At 67.4% G+C, this 16,651-nt stretch overlaps 1 protein-coding gene across 1 annotated transcript; it reads left to right on the forward strand.

Moving 5' to 3' along the window:
- The first annotated feature begins 5,034 nt into the window (after positions 1 to 5,034).
- On the forward strand, positions 5,035 to 6,302 carry SPINT4 (serine peptidase inhibitor, Kunitz type 4). Its single transcript, XM_054845981.1, has 4 exons — positions 5,035 to 5,161; positions 5,365 to 5,538; positions 5,897 to 6,064; positions 6,146 to 6,302. Exons 1-4 carry the CDS (start codon positions 5,053 to 5,055, stop codon positions 6,157 to 6,159), a joined length of 465 nt encoding a protein of 154 aa, XP_054701956.1. The 5' UTR covers positions 5,035 to 5,052; the 3' UTR covers positions 6,160 to 6,302.
- The last annotated feature ends 10,349 nt before the right edge of the window (positions 6,303 to 16,651 follow it).

The following is a 16,651-nucleotide window of genomic DNA, read 5'->3' on the forward strand; positions in this document are numbered from 1 at the left end:
CCACATTGGACCACTGGCTTGGTGTGACAAGCTGTCCCTGGTCATTGCCTGGCATGGCCAGACCATCGTGGTTGCCCCAGCCCTGCCCAGGGCACCGGGAGCTCCCTCATCCGCTCCCGCCCAGCGTGGGCTCAGCAGACCCTTTGCACAGCGATGGGACTCTCCCCTGTGGGACAGCCACAGGGGCAGCCCCGACCAGGCACCAGCAGAGCATCTCTGGGCCAGGAGAAACCTCCCTGGGTTTCATCCTGCCCCTGACTCCCTGGAGTACCCTGGGACAAGCTGCTCTGTGGCCAATGCCCCCCGCCCCCATCCTCTGGAAGCAGCCGCTGTGGCAGGGCTTGGCCAGGAGCCACACGGGCACGGACAGCCACGGGTCACGGATCTGGTGGTTTTGCACAGGCGGCGTGCCAAGGTGCTGGGAGCTCGCGTGCCCCTTGGAGTCTCACCTGTGCCGTGCCGTGCCACGCCAGCAGTGGGGTCAGGAGCTGGGGGACCACTGCCCGTTCCAGATGAGAGAGGCACCCCCAGCTGACCCCCAAGGGCTCAGTGCAGCCCCAACACGCTCCCACTGCAGAGCTGGCTGTGCCGCCATGGCCCTGGGGCGAGTCTGCGTCCTCTCCGGGGGCACGATGGGGTCCTGCCAGGGCACCTGCTCCCAGGAGGGTCTGCAGGAATAGGAACGAGCCCAGCAGGGATGGAGGGATGGATGGATGGACCCGTGAAGTTTGCGCAGGATTTGTGTGCAGGAACCTGAGGGCATGCCAGCTGCGGTGGCACAGCCCCTGCCCAGGACCCCAACCCTCCCACGGGGGCCGACGTGGTCCCATGGAGATCACTGGGGGCTTGGCAGGAGAATGACACAGCGGGAGCCAGCCAGTACTCATCACAGACTGGGTTTACTGGGAGCTGGGGAGGACACAGGGACTCCCATTCTCAGCGCTGAGTGGAGGGTGAGGTGGCGGAGGTGGGATGGGGAGACGGGTGCTCCTCCTGTAGCCAGTGGGTCCCTCCATGGCCAGCTCTCTGGCTGTCCAGCTGTCTGGTGCAGGGTGGGGTGGGGTGGCTGCACACGTGGGGTCCTCAGTCCTGGTCCAGGTGGGGGCTAGGTGAGTCCTGAGGGGAGATGGAAACATCCATGTCCCAAGCCCTCACCTCTGAGTATGCCGGGGTGCGGCTGTTGGCCCCACAGCGGGGCCCTGCAGGCAAGGGGACCCAAGACCCCAGGCACCCCTCCTGGGGGAGCCATCGGGGGGTTTGCCAGTCACTTCTGCAGCGTGCGAGGATGTGTGGGGAGACAGCACTGCTGTGCGGGACACTGCACCCCAGCCATGGCAGTGCTCGTCCCTTTACATGTGGCTACATATCCTCCCACAGCCCCATCCCACTGGCTCCCTGCGCCTGCCCCGTGCCCACCCTGCGCCCACCCCGCACTCACCTGCGGCCACCAGCCGGGCCCAGAGGCAGCAGAGCCCCAGGAGCAGGAGCAGCGACAGCAGCCGCATGGCGTGGGGCAGGCAGCGTGGGGGTTGCCTGCCTGGGCACGGGCAGGGGCTTAAATCCTCCTGGGGCTGGAGGTTGGTCCCAGTGACCCCGTTCGTGCCCAGCACCCGGCACGCTCCATCTGAGCGTGAACTCCCCCGTCCCCTCCCTCCTGCGGGCTGCTGCCACTGGACGAGCTGCACAAGGAGGCATGAAGGTGCTGCTGCTCGTCACTGGGCTCCGTGCAGACCCAAGAGAGCTGTGCTGTGCTGCGCCGTGCCATGCCATGCCGTGTTACAAGCCAAGAGCAGTCGGCTCAGCTTCCCACTATGGGGGACATGTACCGGTTGGGCAGCAGCGAGGGGCCAGGAGACACTGGTGTGGGGCTGGCCCTGCCGAGGCAGTGGAGGTGGCTCCCTGGCCGGGTGCTGTGGAGCGGCCGTGCTGCCCTGGCAGCTCTCCGGGCATTGTTCTGGCTCCGGGAACAATCGCTGGCTCCTGAGGGACATACCGTGACTGGACATGGTCCACAGCCCTGTGCTGCCACCAGCCCCTCAGTCCTGCACCTCCTGGCCGGCCAGTGTCCACCCAGCCCCACGCCTTGGGGCAGCAGCCGGGCTCCAGGGCTGGCTGGGGGGCATGGGGCCCCGGTGCTGGGGGTAGGGAGCCGGAGGCTGCGGGGGCTCTGCCCAGGTGCCAGGGCTGTGCAGCCTTAGCATCAGGTCCCGTGTCCTCGCCGGGGTTGGGGTGGGTGCCTGGGTCCCTGTCACACGGTGCCGGAGCTGCCTCTTGCCTCCCACTCCCTGTGGCCACCCACTGCTGGGGGCTCTGGGCATGGGCATGGATCTGCACCAGCATGGATCTGCACCAGCACCGTTGCTCGGAGGGACATGGCCCTTCCTGCGGTCTGGCTGCGCTTCCCACCCACAGCTCTGCCCGTGCCCAGAGCACCATGGTAATCGCTTGGGCCCTGGCTCTCCCGGGTACCCCGAAGCCGCCCCCACCACCACACTGCTCAGGAGTATCTGTAAGCGTGCCACAGGTGGCACCGGCAGCAGGGGTGTCCCGCGGGTCTCCCGCGAGCTGCTGCCTGTCCCCGGGGCTGCACCATGCCAGCGCCGTGTGAGGCTGCAGGTGGATTTGCTCGTGCTGCGTGTCGCAAGGATGGAGGCACCGGAGCTGCGGGGACTTTCCCCGCCGGCTTCCTTCCGGGAGTGCCTGTCCCTGCGAGAGGCAGGAGGGCTCCGGCACGCTCGGCCGGGCAGGCTGCCTGCATATGCGTGTGCGTGCGCACGTGCAATCCAAGCCGGCCAGGTGTGGACACGTGTGCATGCGTGTGCGTGTGTGCAGTTCATGCTCCGTGTGCACGTGCCATCTAAACCGTGCGTGCCCATGTGTGCCTGTCCGCAGTCCAGGCTGGCTGGGCAGCACCACACGCTTGCCAGCAGCCAGCTGCGTGGGGACCCTCTCCCATCGTTGTGTCCCCGTATGCGGGACGGAGGCGATGTGCAGGTGGGAGGACCCACCCCAGGAGCACACGGAGCTGGGAGAAGAGGAGCAGTGGGGAGCACTGGCTCCAGTGTGCTGAGGCGTCCCCACTCCCTGCAGGGCCTGTCCCTGTCCCTGCGTGGGCAGCAAGGCACAGTGCCTGGCCTGTGTCAGCCCCAGGCAGTGTCAGCCCTGACAGGCCAGCGGGCTCCGTGTGGGGCCAGCTGGGACATGCCACGGCCAGCGGGATCCGCTCTGCCCCTCAGCTCCCCCAGCACTTCTCCTGCCATGCACCCTGGTCCGGGCAGGAGCATCATCCCGGTGGCACAGCGCCGTCCCTGTCCCCATCTCCCCTGGGTGCCCGCCCTGGGAGGTGCCACATTCCTGGGTGCTCCCTGGGCCGGGCTGCCCCAGTCACTATTTCCGCCACAGTGGAGGTCTGGCTGGTGGCTCTGCCCCGTGCAGCTGCGCCCATTACTCACGCTGCACATCCTCGGCCGTGTGAGCTGGACACGGCGGCAGGGCGGGGGTCACTGACATGGGTCCCCACAGTGCGTGGTTTTCTGTTGGCGCTGTGGCCCTGCTTTCTTTTGGGGTGTGGGGCTGGGAGTCTCCGTGCCACTGTGAATGTCCTGGACAGCTCAAGGTTGTGGAAGATGCGCTGAGGGCAGCTGCAGAACCACGGCCCTGGGATCACTGCAGTCCCCATGGAGGGGTCCCCTTCCCACCACTCGCCTTGACCCTGCGCCCCCCAATTGCCACCAGCATGCGGCTTTGTTCCTGCCCCACTCAGGCCTTGCCACATCGCCATGTTCCATGCCAGGGACGCTGCCAGGGTCTCTGTCCTGGTGCTTTGGAGGAGAGGCAGGGAGAAGCTGTGGTGAGGCACAGGCAGGTCGTGGCAACTCCCTCCAAACCGCGGCCCAGGTCCAACTTTCCTGGCCTCTCCCCACGGAGCTTTCCTCGCCTTCCACTTCCCCCTTGGGACACTAATTACGGCAGTAATTAGGAAGACAATTATTCCTGCTGAATGGGAACAGCTTAATCTGTTTCTCCCTCCTTTTGGCAGGTTTCACCCCCACGCCCGCCCACAGGTGCCAGCGGGATCAGCGGGATGCCAGGGACCCGCCTGCCACCCAGCCCAGTGTTGGGCGCCCTGCGCTGTGGTGGGTCTGACCCCTGGCCAAAAGTGGGGCAGGCTGCGAGCCGTGTGCCATCCCCAGGGGATGCCTCTTGTGCCAGCACCGTGCAGCCGCCAGACTCGGACCCACTGCCAGGAGCAGAGGGCTGCAGGGCAGCGCAGCTCTGTGCAGGCAGTCCCTCGGGAGGGGAATGGGTGAAGGGGATGGCCCCAAGCCAGGAGAGGGTGATGAAGCGGGTGGCAAAGGGCCGATGGTGCCTGCAGAGTGGGAATGGACGGGAGCATCACGGTTCTGCGGGACCTCCCTTCCCCAGCAGCGACGATTGGCAGGCGAGGTGGTACCCATGGGCTCAGCCCTGTGTGTGGGACCATCCTGCCAGGGATACTCTCCATCAGTTGGGAGGGAGTGTGGGAGAAATGGGAGATGGGGCACATCCCCCGCATGGCTCTCGTGCAGCCTTTCCCCGAGGTCCTACGCCGCAGAGAGAGCAATGCCATGGCGTATGGTGCCCCCAGACCCTTCCCTGGCTGATGCCTGCACCAGAGCCGGCAGCTTTCCATGCCCTGCCACGGCACTGCCACGCTCACTGGCACCGGAGAGGCCGGCGCCGACCTCCCCCTGCCCATCCCCATCACCACATCAAGGGGCTGCAGAGGGGTGCCGGTGGTGTCCCCAGCCCAGCTCGGGCATGCTGCTGCCACCCGCCTGGGCTCCCCAAGGGCTGCGCCGTGGCAGCCTTCCCGTCCTACCGGTCTCCCCGGCTTGAGGGCTGTGGCTGGGATGCTGCCGGGGAGGCCGGGCCCTGCCTGGGTGTGGCTCGTTACCTGCATGGCAGGAATTAGCTGGGCCCGGGCGCCAGCCTTGCTCCCTCCGCCCCACTGCCGCACCTTAAATCCCAGCCCCCTGCACCCGAGGCCCAGACCCGGCTGCCCAGGGCACCATGGAGCTGCCGCCTGGCTGCTTCCTCCTCCTCCTCGCAGCCCTGCTCCCCCTCGCCGCATGGTCTGGCCCAGCCCCACTCGCAGCTGGAAGAGAGGAGCCAGGGATGGGTGAGTGCGCCCGGGGCGCGTCCCTGGGACGGGGATGCTCTGGGTGCCGCTGCTGCCCGGTGCTCCTTGTGCCCTGTGTGGTGCCAAGCGTCCGCGGGGGCACGGGGCTGTGGGCGATTGGGGTCCAGCCCTGGGGTGCTGGGGGGCTGCTCAGCCCCCCGCTCCGCGGCCCTCCCCAGCGTCTCGGTGGCTCTGTCCCGCAGTGAAGCCCGGGTACTGCTACCACATCCCGGAGGTGGAGAACCCACTGGATGAGGACTGCGGTGCCTGCCGCAGGGATGCCTCCTGCTCCCGCTGCACTGGTGACACTGGCTGCCCCGGTGCCACCAAGTGCTGCCCCAGCAAGTGTGGCTACACATGCCAGGAGCCGGTGCTGGGTGAGGGCTCAGTGCCGTGGTGGTGGGGCTCTGGAGAGGCGGCGTGGTGAGCGCAGGGGCGGGAGACAGGAGGGGTGAGCCAAGCAAACCGGGAAGGGGGTTTCCTGGGGTGCCCCTGAGCTCTTGCTGGGTCCTACAGAGTCCAGCGGGGCACCGTGCTGTGCAGTGGGGGAGCACCTGGGCTGCTGGTGCGTGGGGCCGTGGGACAGGCGGGCGCAGAGCTGGCTGCCAGCAGGAAGGGTTTGGTGGTGAGAGCGCACCCGAGCTGTGCAGACTTCTCCGAGGGCCCCAGGAGCACCAAGCCTGGCGGCGTCCCAGTCCTGTCCCCAGCTCAGCCTGTTCCCCTCGGACCACGCAGATTTCTGCTACCTGCCCTCCGTCTGCGGGAGCTGCAAGGCGCTCTTCCGCCGCTTCTTCTTCAACGCCTCCAGCCAGCAGTGCGAGGAGTTCATCTATGGTGGCTGTGGCGGCAACAGGAACAACTTTGAGACCGAGAGCGAGTGCTTCCAGGCCTGCTCCCACATCGGTAACTAGACATGTGCCGTGGCTGGCGGCTGCTCCTGCCCCCCGCGATACCCAGCCCAGCTCCTGACCCCCCGTCTCTCAGTTCCAGGTGCCTGATAGCACCAGCCCAGGGACTGTGGTGGCCTCTGCACGGCCCCTGCCCGGTGGAAGATGCTGCTGCCAGCAGCCACATCCCCGTCCCCGCAGGGAGCCGTTCCCCGTGGGGCTGGCGGCCACGGGTGCTGCTGCCCGAGGCGGCCATGCCAGGGGCCGTGGTTTGCCCAGGGATGCTTGCCAGCGCGAGGGCAGGGACGTGCGCCCCCGGCAGTGCGGCTGCCCCCTCCTGTGCTGTGGTGCTGGGCCGGAGGAGCCTGTTCCTCCCCTGGGGCTGTGACACTTCAATACAAGGACAGGTCCTTGGATGAGCACGTCTGGGTCTGGTCCTTCCTGCCCACACGGGCAGGAGTAGGCAGTGCCCATCCCTCTGGGCCACCATTCCTTGCTGGCACTGGGCAATGAGTGCCTTCAGGAGCACCGCGCGGTGGCCACAGGGTTCACCCTGGCCACCACCCCGCAGCTTCCAGTGCGTCTGGATGGGCCCCAGCTCTGTCCCCAAGCTGCTGTGACATGATGTGACATGGCTGGGAGCTAAAGCAACATAACAGAGGAGAAATGGCCCCCACCTCGATGGATACCCAGGGTAGTGCCTGTCCCGCAACCTGCCCCTGGCCCCGTGGGTCTGTGTCTGCACCGCTTCGCTGGCCCCATGGCACCGACCCTGGCGTGGGCTGAGCCCCCTGGCCCCAGCCCTGGTGGGACCATCCCTTTCCCGGCGAGCTGTGGGCAATGCCGGGGCTGGTCCAGGAGCACGAGGGGCTGTTGCGGGGCCTGGTGGGGCCAGCCTGGTGCTGCTGAGACTCGCAGGTGGCTGGAGGTGTCTATGGATGCACTTTATTGCCGGAGGTGGTGGGGAGAGGACAGGCCAGCTGGGGCCCGTGACCGCCCCATGTCCCCCAACGAAGGCATCTTCCTGCCTTGGAGCTGCTGCTCTCTCGTCACACAGAGTCTGAAAAGGAGGATGTGCTTTTAGGGACCCCCAAGGCTGCGGGGACAAGGGACCAGAGGCCACAGTTGTGGCCAAGCACAGCCGGCTCTGGTGAGAGCTTCATCCTGCTCAGTGTCCCTTTGGGTCCCCTCACCCCAAAAGTGCATCTCTGCCGGGAGCAGAGCGATGGGGCAGCAGCAGGAGCCAGCTCTGCAGCGATGCCAAGCCAGGAGCACGCTGAGGGCTGTGCCCTTCATGCAGGTCTGGCTGGCACCCCACATGCCCCGGTGCTGGCCCCAGCTCAGTGGCCCTGGGTCCTCTTACCACCAGGCACCCGCATGCAGACGTGGCCACAGCCATTGCTGCAGCACTTGTGGCCCCAGGGACAGTCCTCGTCCAGGCTGCACAGGTCCAGGCACGTCCTGCGGCCCCTGGGGACAGGGCATGCTCCCTCTCTGCCTGTAAGGCAGAACACCCTGCCATGGGGCACCCAACTAGGGGGCACCCCATAGCTCCTGGAGCAATGCCTGGGTCCTGGCTGGCTGAGCTGCATCTTACCTCCGGGGATGTCCATGCAGACGCGGCCGCAGCTGGTGTGGGTGCACCTCTGTCCCCAGGGACACTGTGAGTCAGCCTCGCACTCCTCTGTACACCGCTTGGCACCGTGCTGCGGCACAACCACGGCATCATGCTCTGCAGGCAGGAGAGGACAGTCACGTGGCAGCTCTGAGCTGAGGCCATGCATGCTCATCACTTGCATGGGAAGAGGCGGAGGCATGGAAATAAGGACGGGGACAGACTGCATCCCTGGAGCCAGTAGGAGCAGGACCCTGTGGGCACAGCTGCCTCTGCAGCCCCTGGCACGGGACTCCAGCACGGTAACGGCACGGGGTCCTCACTGGGGACGGAGGGCCAGGATGCCCCTGTGGGGTTGGTGCCAAGGGAACCCTGGGCTCTGTCCCCACTGGGGTCAGCCAGCGGGGGGGACTCACACCCCAGTGCAAGGGGCTGACCTTGCAGAGAGGCTGGCATGCAGACATGGCCGCAGCCATTGCTGCAGCACTTGTGGCCCCAAGGACACTCCTCATCGAAGTTGCACAGGTCCAGGCAGGTCCCCCCGTCCTTGGGGAGGGGGCACACTCCCACTCTGCCTGCAAGGCAAGCACCCAGCTGGGGGGCAGCTGGCTGGGAGCACCCCACCGTGGGGCACCCCAGGGCAGCCCCACAGGGTTTCTGGGAGACCTGGCTGGCTCTCACCTCCAGGGATGTCCATGCAGACGCGGCCACAGCCGGTGCTGGTGCACCTCTGTCCCTGAGGACACTGCCAGTCAGCTTTGCACTCGTCTGCACACTGGCCACCGGCCCTGTCCTGGCTCTCTGCAGGGGCACAGTGACCCGCAGTCACCTGTCTGCCCCGGGGGGCTGGCAGCCGGCTCTCCCTGGGCAGGCTGCTCCCGCTACCTCTGGGCACGGCCATGCACTCCCAGCTGCAGCCGGTGTCGCAGCACTTCTCCTCTCGTTGGCAGACACTGTCGTCCAGGCACTGGCTCCTGCGTCTGCGCCTGGGGTCCCAGCATGGCTGTACCCGGGGGCACTCCCCGGGGTGCTCTGCAGAAGGAGGGGACCAGACCGAGGGTGTGGGGTCCCCCACATCCCAGCCCCGCTCACGCACCTCTGCCCTGTGCTGGCGGCCGGGCTGCCCGCGCTCACCTCTGGCAGGGCGGGTGCAGTGCATGGCGCAGCCAGAGAAGCAGCACTTCTCCTGCCGGGGACAGTCCCTGTCATGGGCGCAGGAGTCCACCTCTGCGCACAGCTCCGGCGTCTGCTGTGGCCTCAACTTTGGGCACTCGCCAGGTTTGTCTGAGAGGGGCAGGAAGGAGCAGCAGGGGCAGGGGCAAGCATCCCCCCCGCGCTGCAGGCACCCGCCTTCCAAGAGCCTCTGCACACCCTGATGGCTGCACCCCAGGGGGTCTGAGCGCCTGCCCTGCAGCGGCACCGCCCCACATCCTGCCCTGCAGGAGGTTTGCCAGCGTGCCCGGTGGTGTGTAGCACTGCCCTCCCGGTGACTGTCCCCTCACCTCGTTCGGGGGCCGAGCACACATGGCCACATCTGCTGCTGCAGCACTTCTCAGCCCCCGCGCACTGCCAGTCCCCAGCGCAGGTGGTGCCACACGGGGCTGCGGTGGTCAGCACCGCCTCGGCCAGGGGGCAGATGCCCGGTTTCTCTGGGGGGCAGGAGACAGCAGGGCTGGGGGTGTGGGGGTTGACCCAGACCCGCAGCCCCCGGAGCTGGGTGGGACCCCTGCCCGCTGCTTCCCTGCCCTGCCCAGCACGGGGCTGAGCGGCTCGCACCTCGGGACGGGGGCAGGCAGACGTAGTCACAGCCATGCAGGCAACACTTCTCCTTGCCGGGGCACTCAGCATCGTGCTGGCACCAGGCTCTGCAGTCGTAGCTGGGGAACAGCCCGGCACGGGCTGGGCAGAAACCAGCCTTCCCTGCAGGGCATGGCGCGGGGTGGCTGCAACACCCCTGAGCCTGGCTGTACAGACCCAAACTGCTGCCCAGCCACCCCCATGGGGCACGCAGCCCCATGACACCACAGTCCCCTCAGCACCGCGGCCCCCTCGGCACCATGGCCCTGAGTGCATCAGGCACCGCAGCACAGCTCTGCCCTGTGGCAACGCTGCGGCATCTCCTCTCACGGGAACCACCGGGCTGGCACCAGCCCTCTCTGCCTGAACTCACGGCAGCAGCGGTGGGGCTGGGGAAGTGTCTGCCCTGCACGTGCCAAGCGCTCCCAACCATGGCATGAGACAGCTTGGTACCAGGGACCCTGAGGTGGACAGGGTGCAGGTCCCCAGGGCTCCCAGCCTGGGTGGGTCCCCACAGCCCTTCCCTTCCGCTTCGGCTCCTGGCACCTCTTGCAGGTGTGGCCACAAGGGACCAGGGTGGGCAGAGCTGCCAAAGCTCCGGGGCAACTCCTGCCCCCCCTCACCTCGGCCATGTACGTGGCACTCCCGTCTGCACTGCTGGTGACAGCACACCTCGGATGGGGGACAGTCCTGGTCCTGGTGGCACCTCTGCCGGTGGTGTGGCTGCGGGGTGGTTGGGGCAGGGCTGGCATCCTCTGCACCGCGGAGCAGGGCCCGGCCGGTGGTACCGACAGGGAGGAGGTGAGATGGGGACAGTGGCCTCACTGGAGGGTGGCTTCACCATCCCTTCCCCACTCCAGCACCCACCCAGGAGCCACATGGTGGGTCCCTACCCAGCCCCTTTCTGCCTATCATGGGTAATGCCCAGTGGCACCATGGCCATGAGCATGTGTCCACCCGCAGACATGTCTGTGCCGTGCTGGTGCATGGCTGAAGCCACTGCACTGCCGGCAGTGCTTGCCTCCTGTGGCACCACATTGGCAGGAGGCCCTGGCACGGGGAGGGTGCGGGGCAGCGGTGGCGCTGGCCCCCGGCACAGCCAGGCTCACCGTGCAGCGGGGGCAGGCAGGTGAGCCCACAGGTGAGGGGGCAGCACTTGGCGCTGCTGGGGCAGTCGATGTCCTGGGTGCAGGGGGCCCGGCACGGTGGGTCGGTGTCCGGTGGGGGGCTGGCGGGGCAGGCACCGGGTTTCACTGGGGACAGCAGTGAGAGGTCAGGGATGGGCAGCCGCTCTCCTGCCAGCCCCGCCAGCTCCGGCAGAGCCTAGACTGGCAAGCCCGGGGTGAGGGGTCCCCGTTGTGCCACAGCTCCGTGCCTTGGGGCACCCTTGGTCCCTGAGCCAGGGCCCTGCCTGTGCTGCCTGTCCTGTCCTGTCTCAGTCTCACCGGATGGGGCTGCCGGCAGGCACTGGCGGCCACAGCTGCTGTTGCAGCATTTCTGCACATCGGGGCAGTCGCTGTCACCTCGGCACCACTCCTGGCACGGCCCCGCTGGCCCCGGCTGTGCCGCAGGGCACTCCCCAGGTTTGGGTTGGTCTGGGAGAGCAGAGCAAGCGTGAGGCTTCAGCATCCCCGACTGGCTGCCCTGCCCGCCCCGGGGCTCCCTGGCCCCTCGCCATGGCCCACATGTGCCTGGCGCCCACGTCCGGGCACTGGGGTTCGCTGGCAGCTGCCAGGAGGTGCCCGTATAGGGGAAGTGATGTACAGCTGCCGTGGGGGCCCGTGGCGGTAGGGAGGTGGCACATGTGTATGGCACGGAGGGGCCATGGGGCTGCCCCATGGTGAACTGGGGCTCTCCCACTACTGTGCTCCCAACCAGCCCCCCCGGAGACCTTACCCTGCACGGGCTCCAGGCAGGCGGGGCCGCAGCCCAGTGGGCAGCACTTCTGCGCTCCCAGGCAGTCCTTGTCCTCCAGGCAGGGGAAGGAGCAGGGGTAAAAGAGCCCCTCGGGAGCCGCCGCCGGGCAGGCACCGGGTTTCTCTGTAACGCCAAGTGGCGCAGGGCTGAGCGGCTGCACCAGCGATGTCCCAGGGCAGTGCTGGGAAACCCACCCAGGCTGGACCCCGCTGCCTGCCCTTGCCCGACCCCTCTGTGTGCCCCATCCCAGCCTTAGCAGCGCACGGAGAGCTGCTCTGTGGCAACTAGGACAGCACAAGTATGGGGACAGGGATGGGGGCAAAGGGTGCTGGCTGCCCCAGGACAGAGGTGGTGCTGGTGGCTGTGCCACGGTGCCATACCTTCTGCCGGGGGGGTGCAGCGGAGCTGGCATTCCCGGGGGCAGCACTTGTGCCAGCCGGGGCAGCTGGAGTCATTGGTGCAGAGGGGGGGCTCCAGGCGCAGGCAGCGTGTGAAGTCCCGTGGGCACCTCCCTGGCTTCTGCGGCTCCCCTGCAGCGGGACGGCGGCATTAGGGCAGCGCTGGGTAGCAGAGCCCCTCGCTCCCCATAACCCTGGGGAGTGGCTCATGGGTCCCCCCTGGGGGCGGCCGGAGAGGGGAGCACATCCTGGGGGGACAGGGCCCTGTCAGGAGCTTTTGGGGTCCCAGGCTAGGGGCCTGGCTCACGCTGACCCTCCCTCGCTGGCATGGCAGTGCCTGGCCGACGGCAATGCCTGGGGCTGCCGGGCTGAACCTGGGGTGCGGGCAGCCCTGCTGTCATGGCAGGAGAGGGCCTGGTCAGAGCGGGGCTGGAGCCTCTCCTGCAGCACGGCCCCAGGGCTGCCGTACCCCCACATAGAGACCTGCACAGCACAGCGCGACACAGTGTGGCACGGCACGGCATGGCACGGCACGGGGCTGTGTGCGCCTTCACAAGGCAGTGAGTGCCACAAGGAGTGTCACTGGCCCTGCCAGGGAGAAGCCAGCACCGAGCCAGCACCAGCTGGAGGTCAGGATCCGTCCCTGAGCATCCTGCTGCCCAACGCATCCTCACTGCAAGTGGCACGCTCCTTGCTGCTGCCTCCTCCTCCTCCTCCTCTTCCTCCTCCTCCTGGCACCCTGTGCTCATCTCAGCCAGGCTGGGAAAATCAGGACAAGCCTTGCCTTTGGCACAGGCGTGGGTGAGCTCCAGCTGGCACCTGTGCCTGGCTTCTGCCCGCCAGCGGGGAGATGCCACGGGGGCAGCAGTTTCTGCAAACATCCCTGCTGGCTCCCGGCAGGGCCATGCTGTTTGGGCTGCAAACAGAGACGCTGCCGGGAGGTTTCACTCCAAACAGCAGCTGTTTCGTTAAAACAAAGGAACCCAGCTCTTGTCTCGGGGTGGGTAGAGCAGCACCGCAGCTGGGCACAACCGCCCCCGGCATCACCCCCATGGCTGGGGGGGGCCGATAGCAGGGAGCCGTTCCCAGGAAGCAGCACTCACAGCCCAGACCCTCTGCCGGGGTTTGGGTCTGTCTGTGTGGTCAGGGAACACATGCAGGGGTGGGGAAGGGATGGGAGGTGTGAGGGGCAGAGCCCGGACACTGCAGGGGTGTGAGTGCAGGGGTCCGTGCAGCCCCGGCCCTCTGCCCAGCACCCACCTGCCCCTGCCAGCACCCTCTTCGCTCCCACCTTTGCCACGCGGAGGTCTCTGCCCAGAGACCCCTCCTCAGGGCCGGGCCAGGCGCTGGGCTCTGGCACAGGCGTTCCAAATCCAGGTCTGCCAGTGTCGGTGCGGGAGTGTCCGGGGAGGCCAGGAGGGCCCCTGCCACGTGCGGCACCCCTGGGTGCTGATAGCTGCTGTGCACGCAGGGTGCAGGAGGTGCACATGGGGGTGCAGGGTATGCACACATGCCTGTGCAGCCCAGAGTGGGAGTGGGGTCCCCGAGGCAGCGGGGCTGCGGCACAGGTGCTGCAGCCCACCGGGACACAGTGCCCACCAGCATTTGCCTGGCAGTGCCAGCTTGTGCCGGGCAGGGACAGAGGGGACATGGCAGGGGCGCAGGGGGCTGGGGTGCAAGGAGCTGGCCCCAGGATGCCTGTCCCTGGCAGCTGCCAGGTTTGCCTGCCGGTACTCACCGCCTTTCTCCTCTGGTGCAGTACCCAGCTCTGCCCTGAGGATGAGGACCCCCAGGAGGAGGAGCACCCCCAGCCTCATGGTGCTGCCAGGGATGTCGTGCGTGTCGAGCTGAGCCGGAGCTGGGTTTAAAGTCTCTGGCGGGGGTGCCTGGGGTGACAGGGCAGCTGAAGCCAGGCTGCCGGCCGTGGCAGGCTGGCCGTGCCGTGGGCAGGAGGAGCAGGAGGAGGGGCAGTTCCCAGAACCCACCGGCGCCCCGCCAGCCATCCTGCTTATCTCCGGCCAAGCCGCGCTTTCGGGTCAGAGCGACCTGCAGGTCTGGGGAGGGCAGACGGGGTCTGGTGGCTGCTGTCCCCTGTGGCACACAGCCCCGTCCCTGCCACATCTGGCTGCGACCCCCTGCCTGGGTTTCCCTCCAGTCCCACTTGCCTCTCGCCTCCCCGGGGTGGGGGTCATGGACAGACCCCACGTCTTGGCTCCGGTGCAGCAGCGGGAGCAGCCAGATGGGCTCTGCCACCACGGTGATGGTCCACAGCAGTGGCTCGGCTCAGCCAGGTGTAGCCTCAGAGCACGGGACTGCTCGGGGTCCAGCACTATGAGGTGGGAGAGGTGTCCTCGGCCAGCTCAGTGTCCCAGCACAATGACGGGGCTGGGCTGGGACTTGGGCGCAAGCAGGTCCTGCCGTGGTCCCTGGCACATGGCTGCTGCTCCCTGCCCCCTTCCCTGTCCGGGTGCTTTATCTACCTTGACCCGTGACTGCTTTTCCAACCAGGTTTTCACATTTTGGCATGCAAATGAGCCCGCCCTTGGTGCAAGGAATCCGAGGGAACTGGTTTCTGCACTCCAGTCCACGACTGCTGAGGGGACATTGGTGTGGCCCCTGGACCTGGTGGGATGGTCATAGCGGGGTGATGGTGGCTGGAGGGCACCCGCATGGAAACAGGAACCTCTCCCTGCCCCAGGGCAGCACCTGCCTGCAAGGACAGCTGCTGGGCACCTGCCTGCACCTCCCTGCCTGCGCACAGCCCTGGGCTGCCTGTGCCTTCTGGGAACCCGCAGCAGAGCACAGGAATGGTGACCCAGAGCAGAAGGTAGCCATGTGCCGGTTTATTCTGTTTTCAGAGATGTGAAGCGGCTGGGACCAGCAGGGATGCAGGGGTTTGCCTCCGTGCCCGGGCTGCCAGAAGCCTTGGCCTGGAGTGGGGTGATGCGGGCACTGCACGGCCCTCGATGGCACAGCTGGAGTGCCGGAGACCCTGGCCAGGACCTGTCAGATCAATGTCAGTGCCATGTTCCTGGCAGTGCAGAGGGTCCAGCGCAGGGATGGGTGCAGGGGATGGTGGGTGCTGCTGTCAGCAGCACCTCTTTGCTCATCTGTGGGGTTGTGATGGCAGCGGGGTGGGGAGCGGCCCCGAAATGGCAGCTTCTGACGCAGCCCAGGCTAGACTGTGCCTGGAAGAGATGGATGAGGTAGTCAGTGCAGGATGGGTGCTCCCACCCTGAGGGATGGGGGGCCTTGAGATGCTCCAACCCTGGGCCACCCTCAGCCCCCTCCAGGCTGGACCTGCTGCAGGGGTGAGACCTGTGCGGTACCCTGGGCTGCTGGGACCCAGGAGGTGGCAGGCTGGGGGGGGCACCTTACCCTGCAGTGGGGGGACACACGCCCGGCCGCAGCCCCGCAGGCAGCACTTCTGGCCGGGGGGACAATCCTTGTCCTGCAGGCACAGGAGGAGGCACTCAGCTGCCTGGTCACCATCAGATGCAGGGGGACAGAGCCCAGGCCGTGCTGGCACATGTGGAGAGAGTGAGGGGTGAGGGACTCACCTCCTGTGGGCAGGGCAGCTCCCCCACCCTGGAGGGGTGCCCTGGCCATAGGGGGTGAACCCCTCACCTGGCTCCTGCCCCATGGGGACAGGGACTAGGTCCCCATGTCCCCATTGCTCGTCAGGGAGGGTCACGGTGAGGGGCAGTCCCTGGGGAGGGTGGGTGCAGCCAAGGAGGTGCCAGCCCTGGCTGGGGGAGCTCAGCCTGGGACAGGGCAGGGAGGGGATGTGGGGGGTCTCGGCCCCACAGAGGGCTGGTGGCTTTACCCTCTGTGGGCGGTTTGCAGACGTGGCCACAGCCAGTGGTGCAGCACTTGGTGGTTCCAGGGCAGTCGCCGTCAGTGTCACACAGCTCCAGACAGGGTCCCAGGGAGCCCCGCAGCACCACGGGGCATGCGCCAGGCTTCGCTGTGGCACGGCGGCTCCCTGGTGACAACAGAGACCACAGCCATGCCGGGATCCTGCTTCCCCCAGCCCTGCTCCTGGCATGGCCTGGGATTCCATCCTGCCCCCATCCTGCCCCACATCCTCCCTCCCAGAGCCCAGTGTTGTCCTCAGCCGCCAGCCTCATGCTCACACCAGTCTGTCCCAGTGAGATCAGTCACAGCTGCACATGCGATGCCAGCTGGCAGCTGGAGTGGTGAGGGATAACCCTGGCCACAGTCCCTGCCAGCCCCCAGCCCAAGTGGGGTGCAGGATGGGGGTGCAGGTGGTGTGCAGCCCCTCACCTGCTCAGGGCCATGGCCCACCCATCACAGAGGAGCTGGGCATGGCAATCTTTTCCTGCAGCACCCCAGGGGCCTGCTCCTGCCCAGGAGCTCATGAAGACCAGGGCGTGCCTGGGGTGGGCGGGTGGCACCGCAAGCTGCAGTCAGCGGCACACGTTTCCCGCGGCCTGGATGGCTGCCACCAGCTGCACACTTGGCCGGGCACGGTCTGGCACACGCCAGGCTTTGTGAGGGAGGAAGAGCCATGCTACCACCGGCGTGGATGTGGAGTGGATGTGGGGTGGCTGCAGGGCGGCTGCGGGGCAGCTGTGGGCAGTGCATGAGATGCACCCGCTTGGGGATGTGGGTCTGGTGAGCCCCGGCCCCAGGGGAGCAGAGCCCACGGGTGCCCAGCCCTGGGAGGAAGGATGGCAGGGGATGTACCTCTCTCTGGGGGAGTGCAGGCCAGCCCGCAGCCGGAGAAGCAGCACTTGTGGTCCCTGGGGCAGTCCCGGTCATCGGTGCAGCGGTTGGGGCAGGCAGCGGCGCTCCTCCGGGCACGCTTCCGCGGGCAGAGGCCGGGTTTGGCTGCAGGGGAGGGGAAGGTTGG

The sequence above is a fragment of the Grus americana genome, chromosome 17 (genome assembly GCF_028858705.1).
Source record: "Grus americana isolate bGruAme1 chromosome 17, bGruAme1.mat, whole genome shotgun sequence".
Taxonomy (NCBI): Eukaryota; Metazoa; Chordata; class Aves; order Gruiformes; family Gruidae; genus Grus; species Grus americana.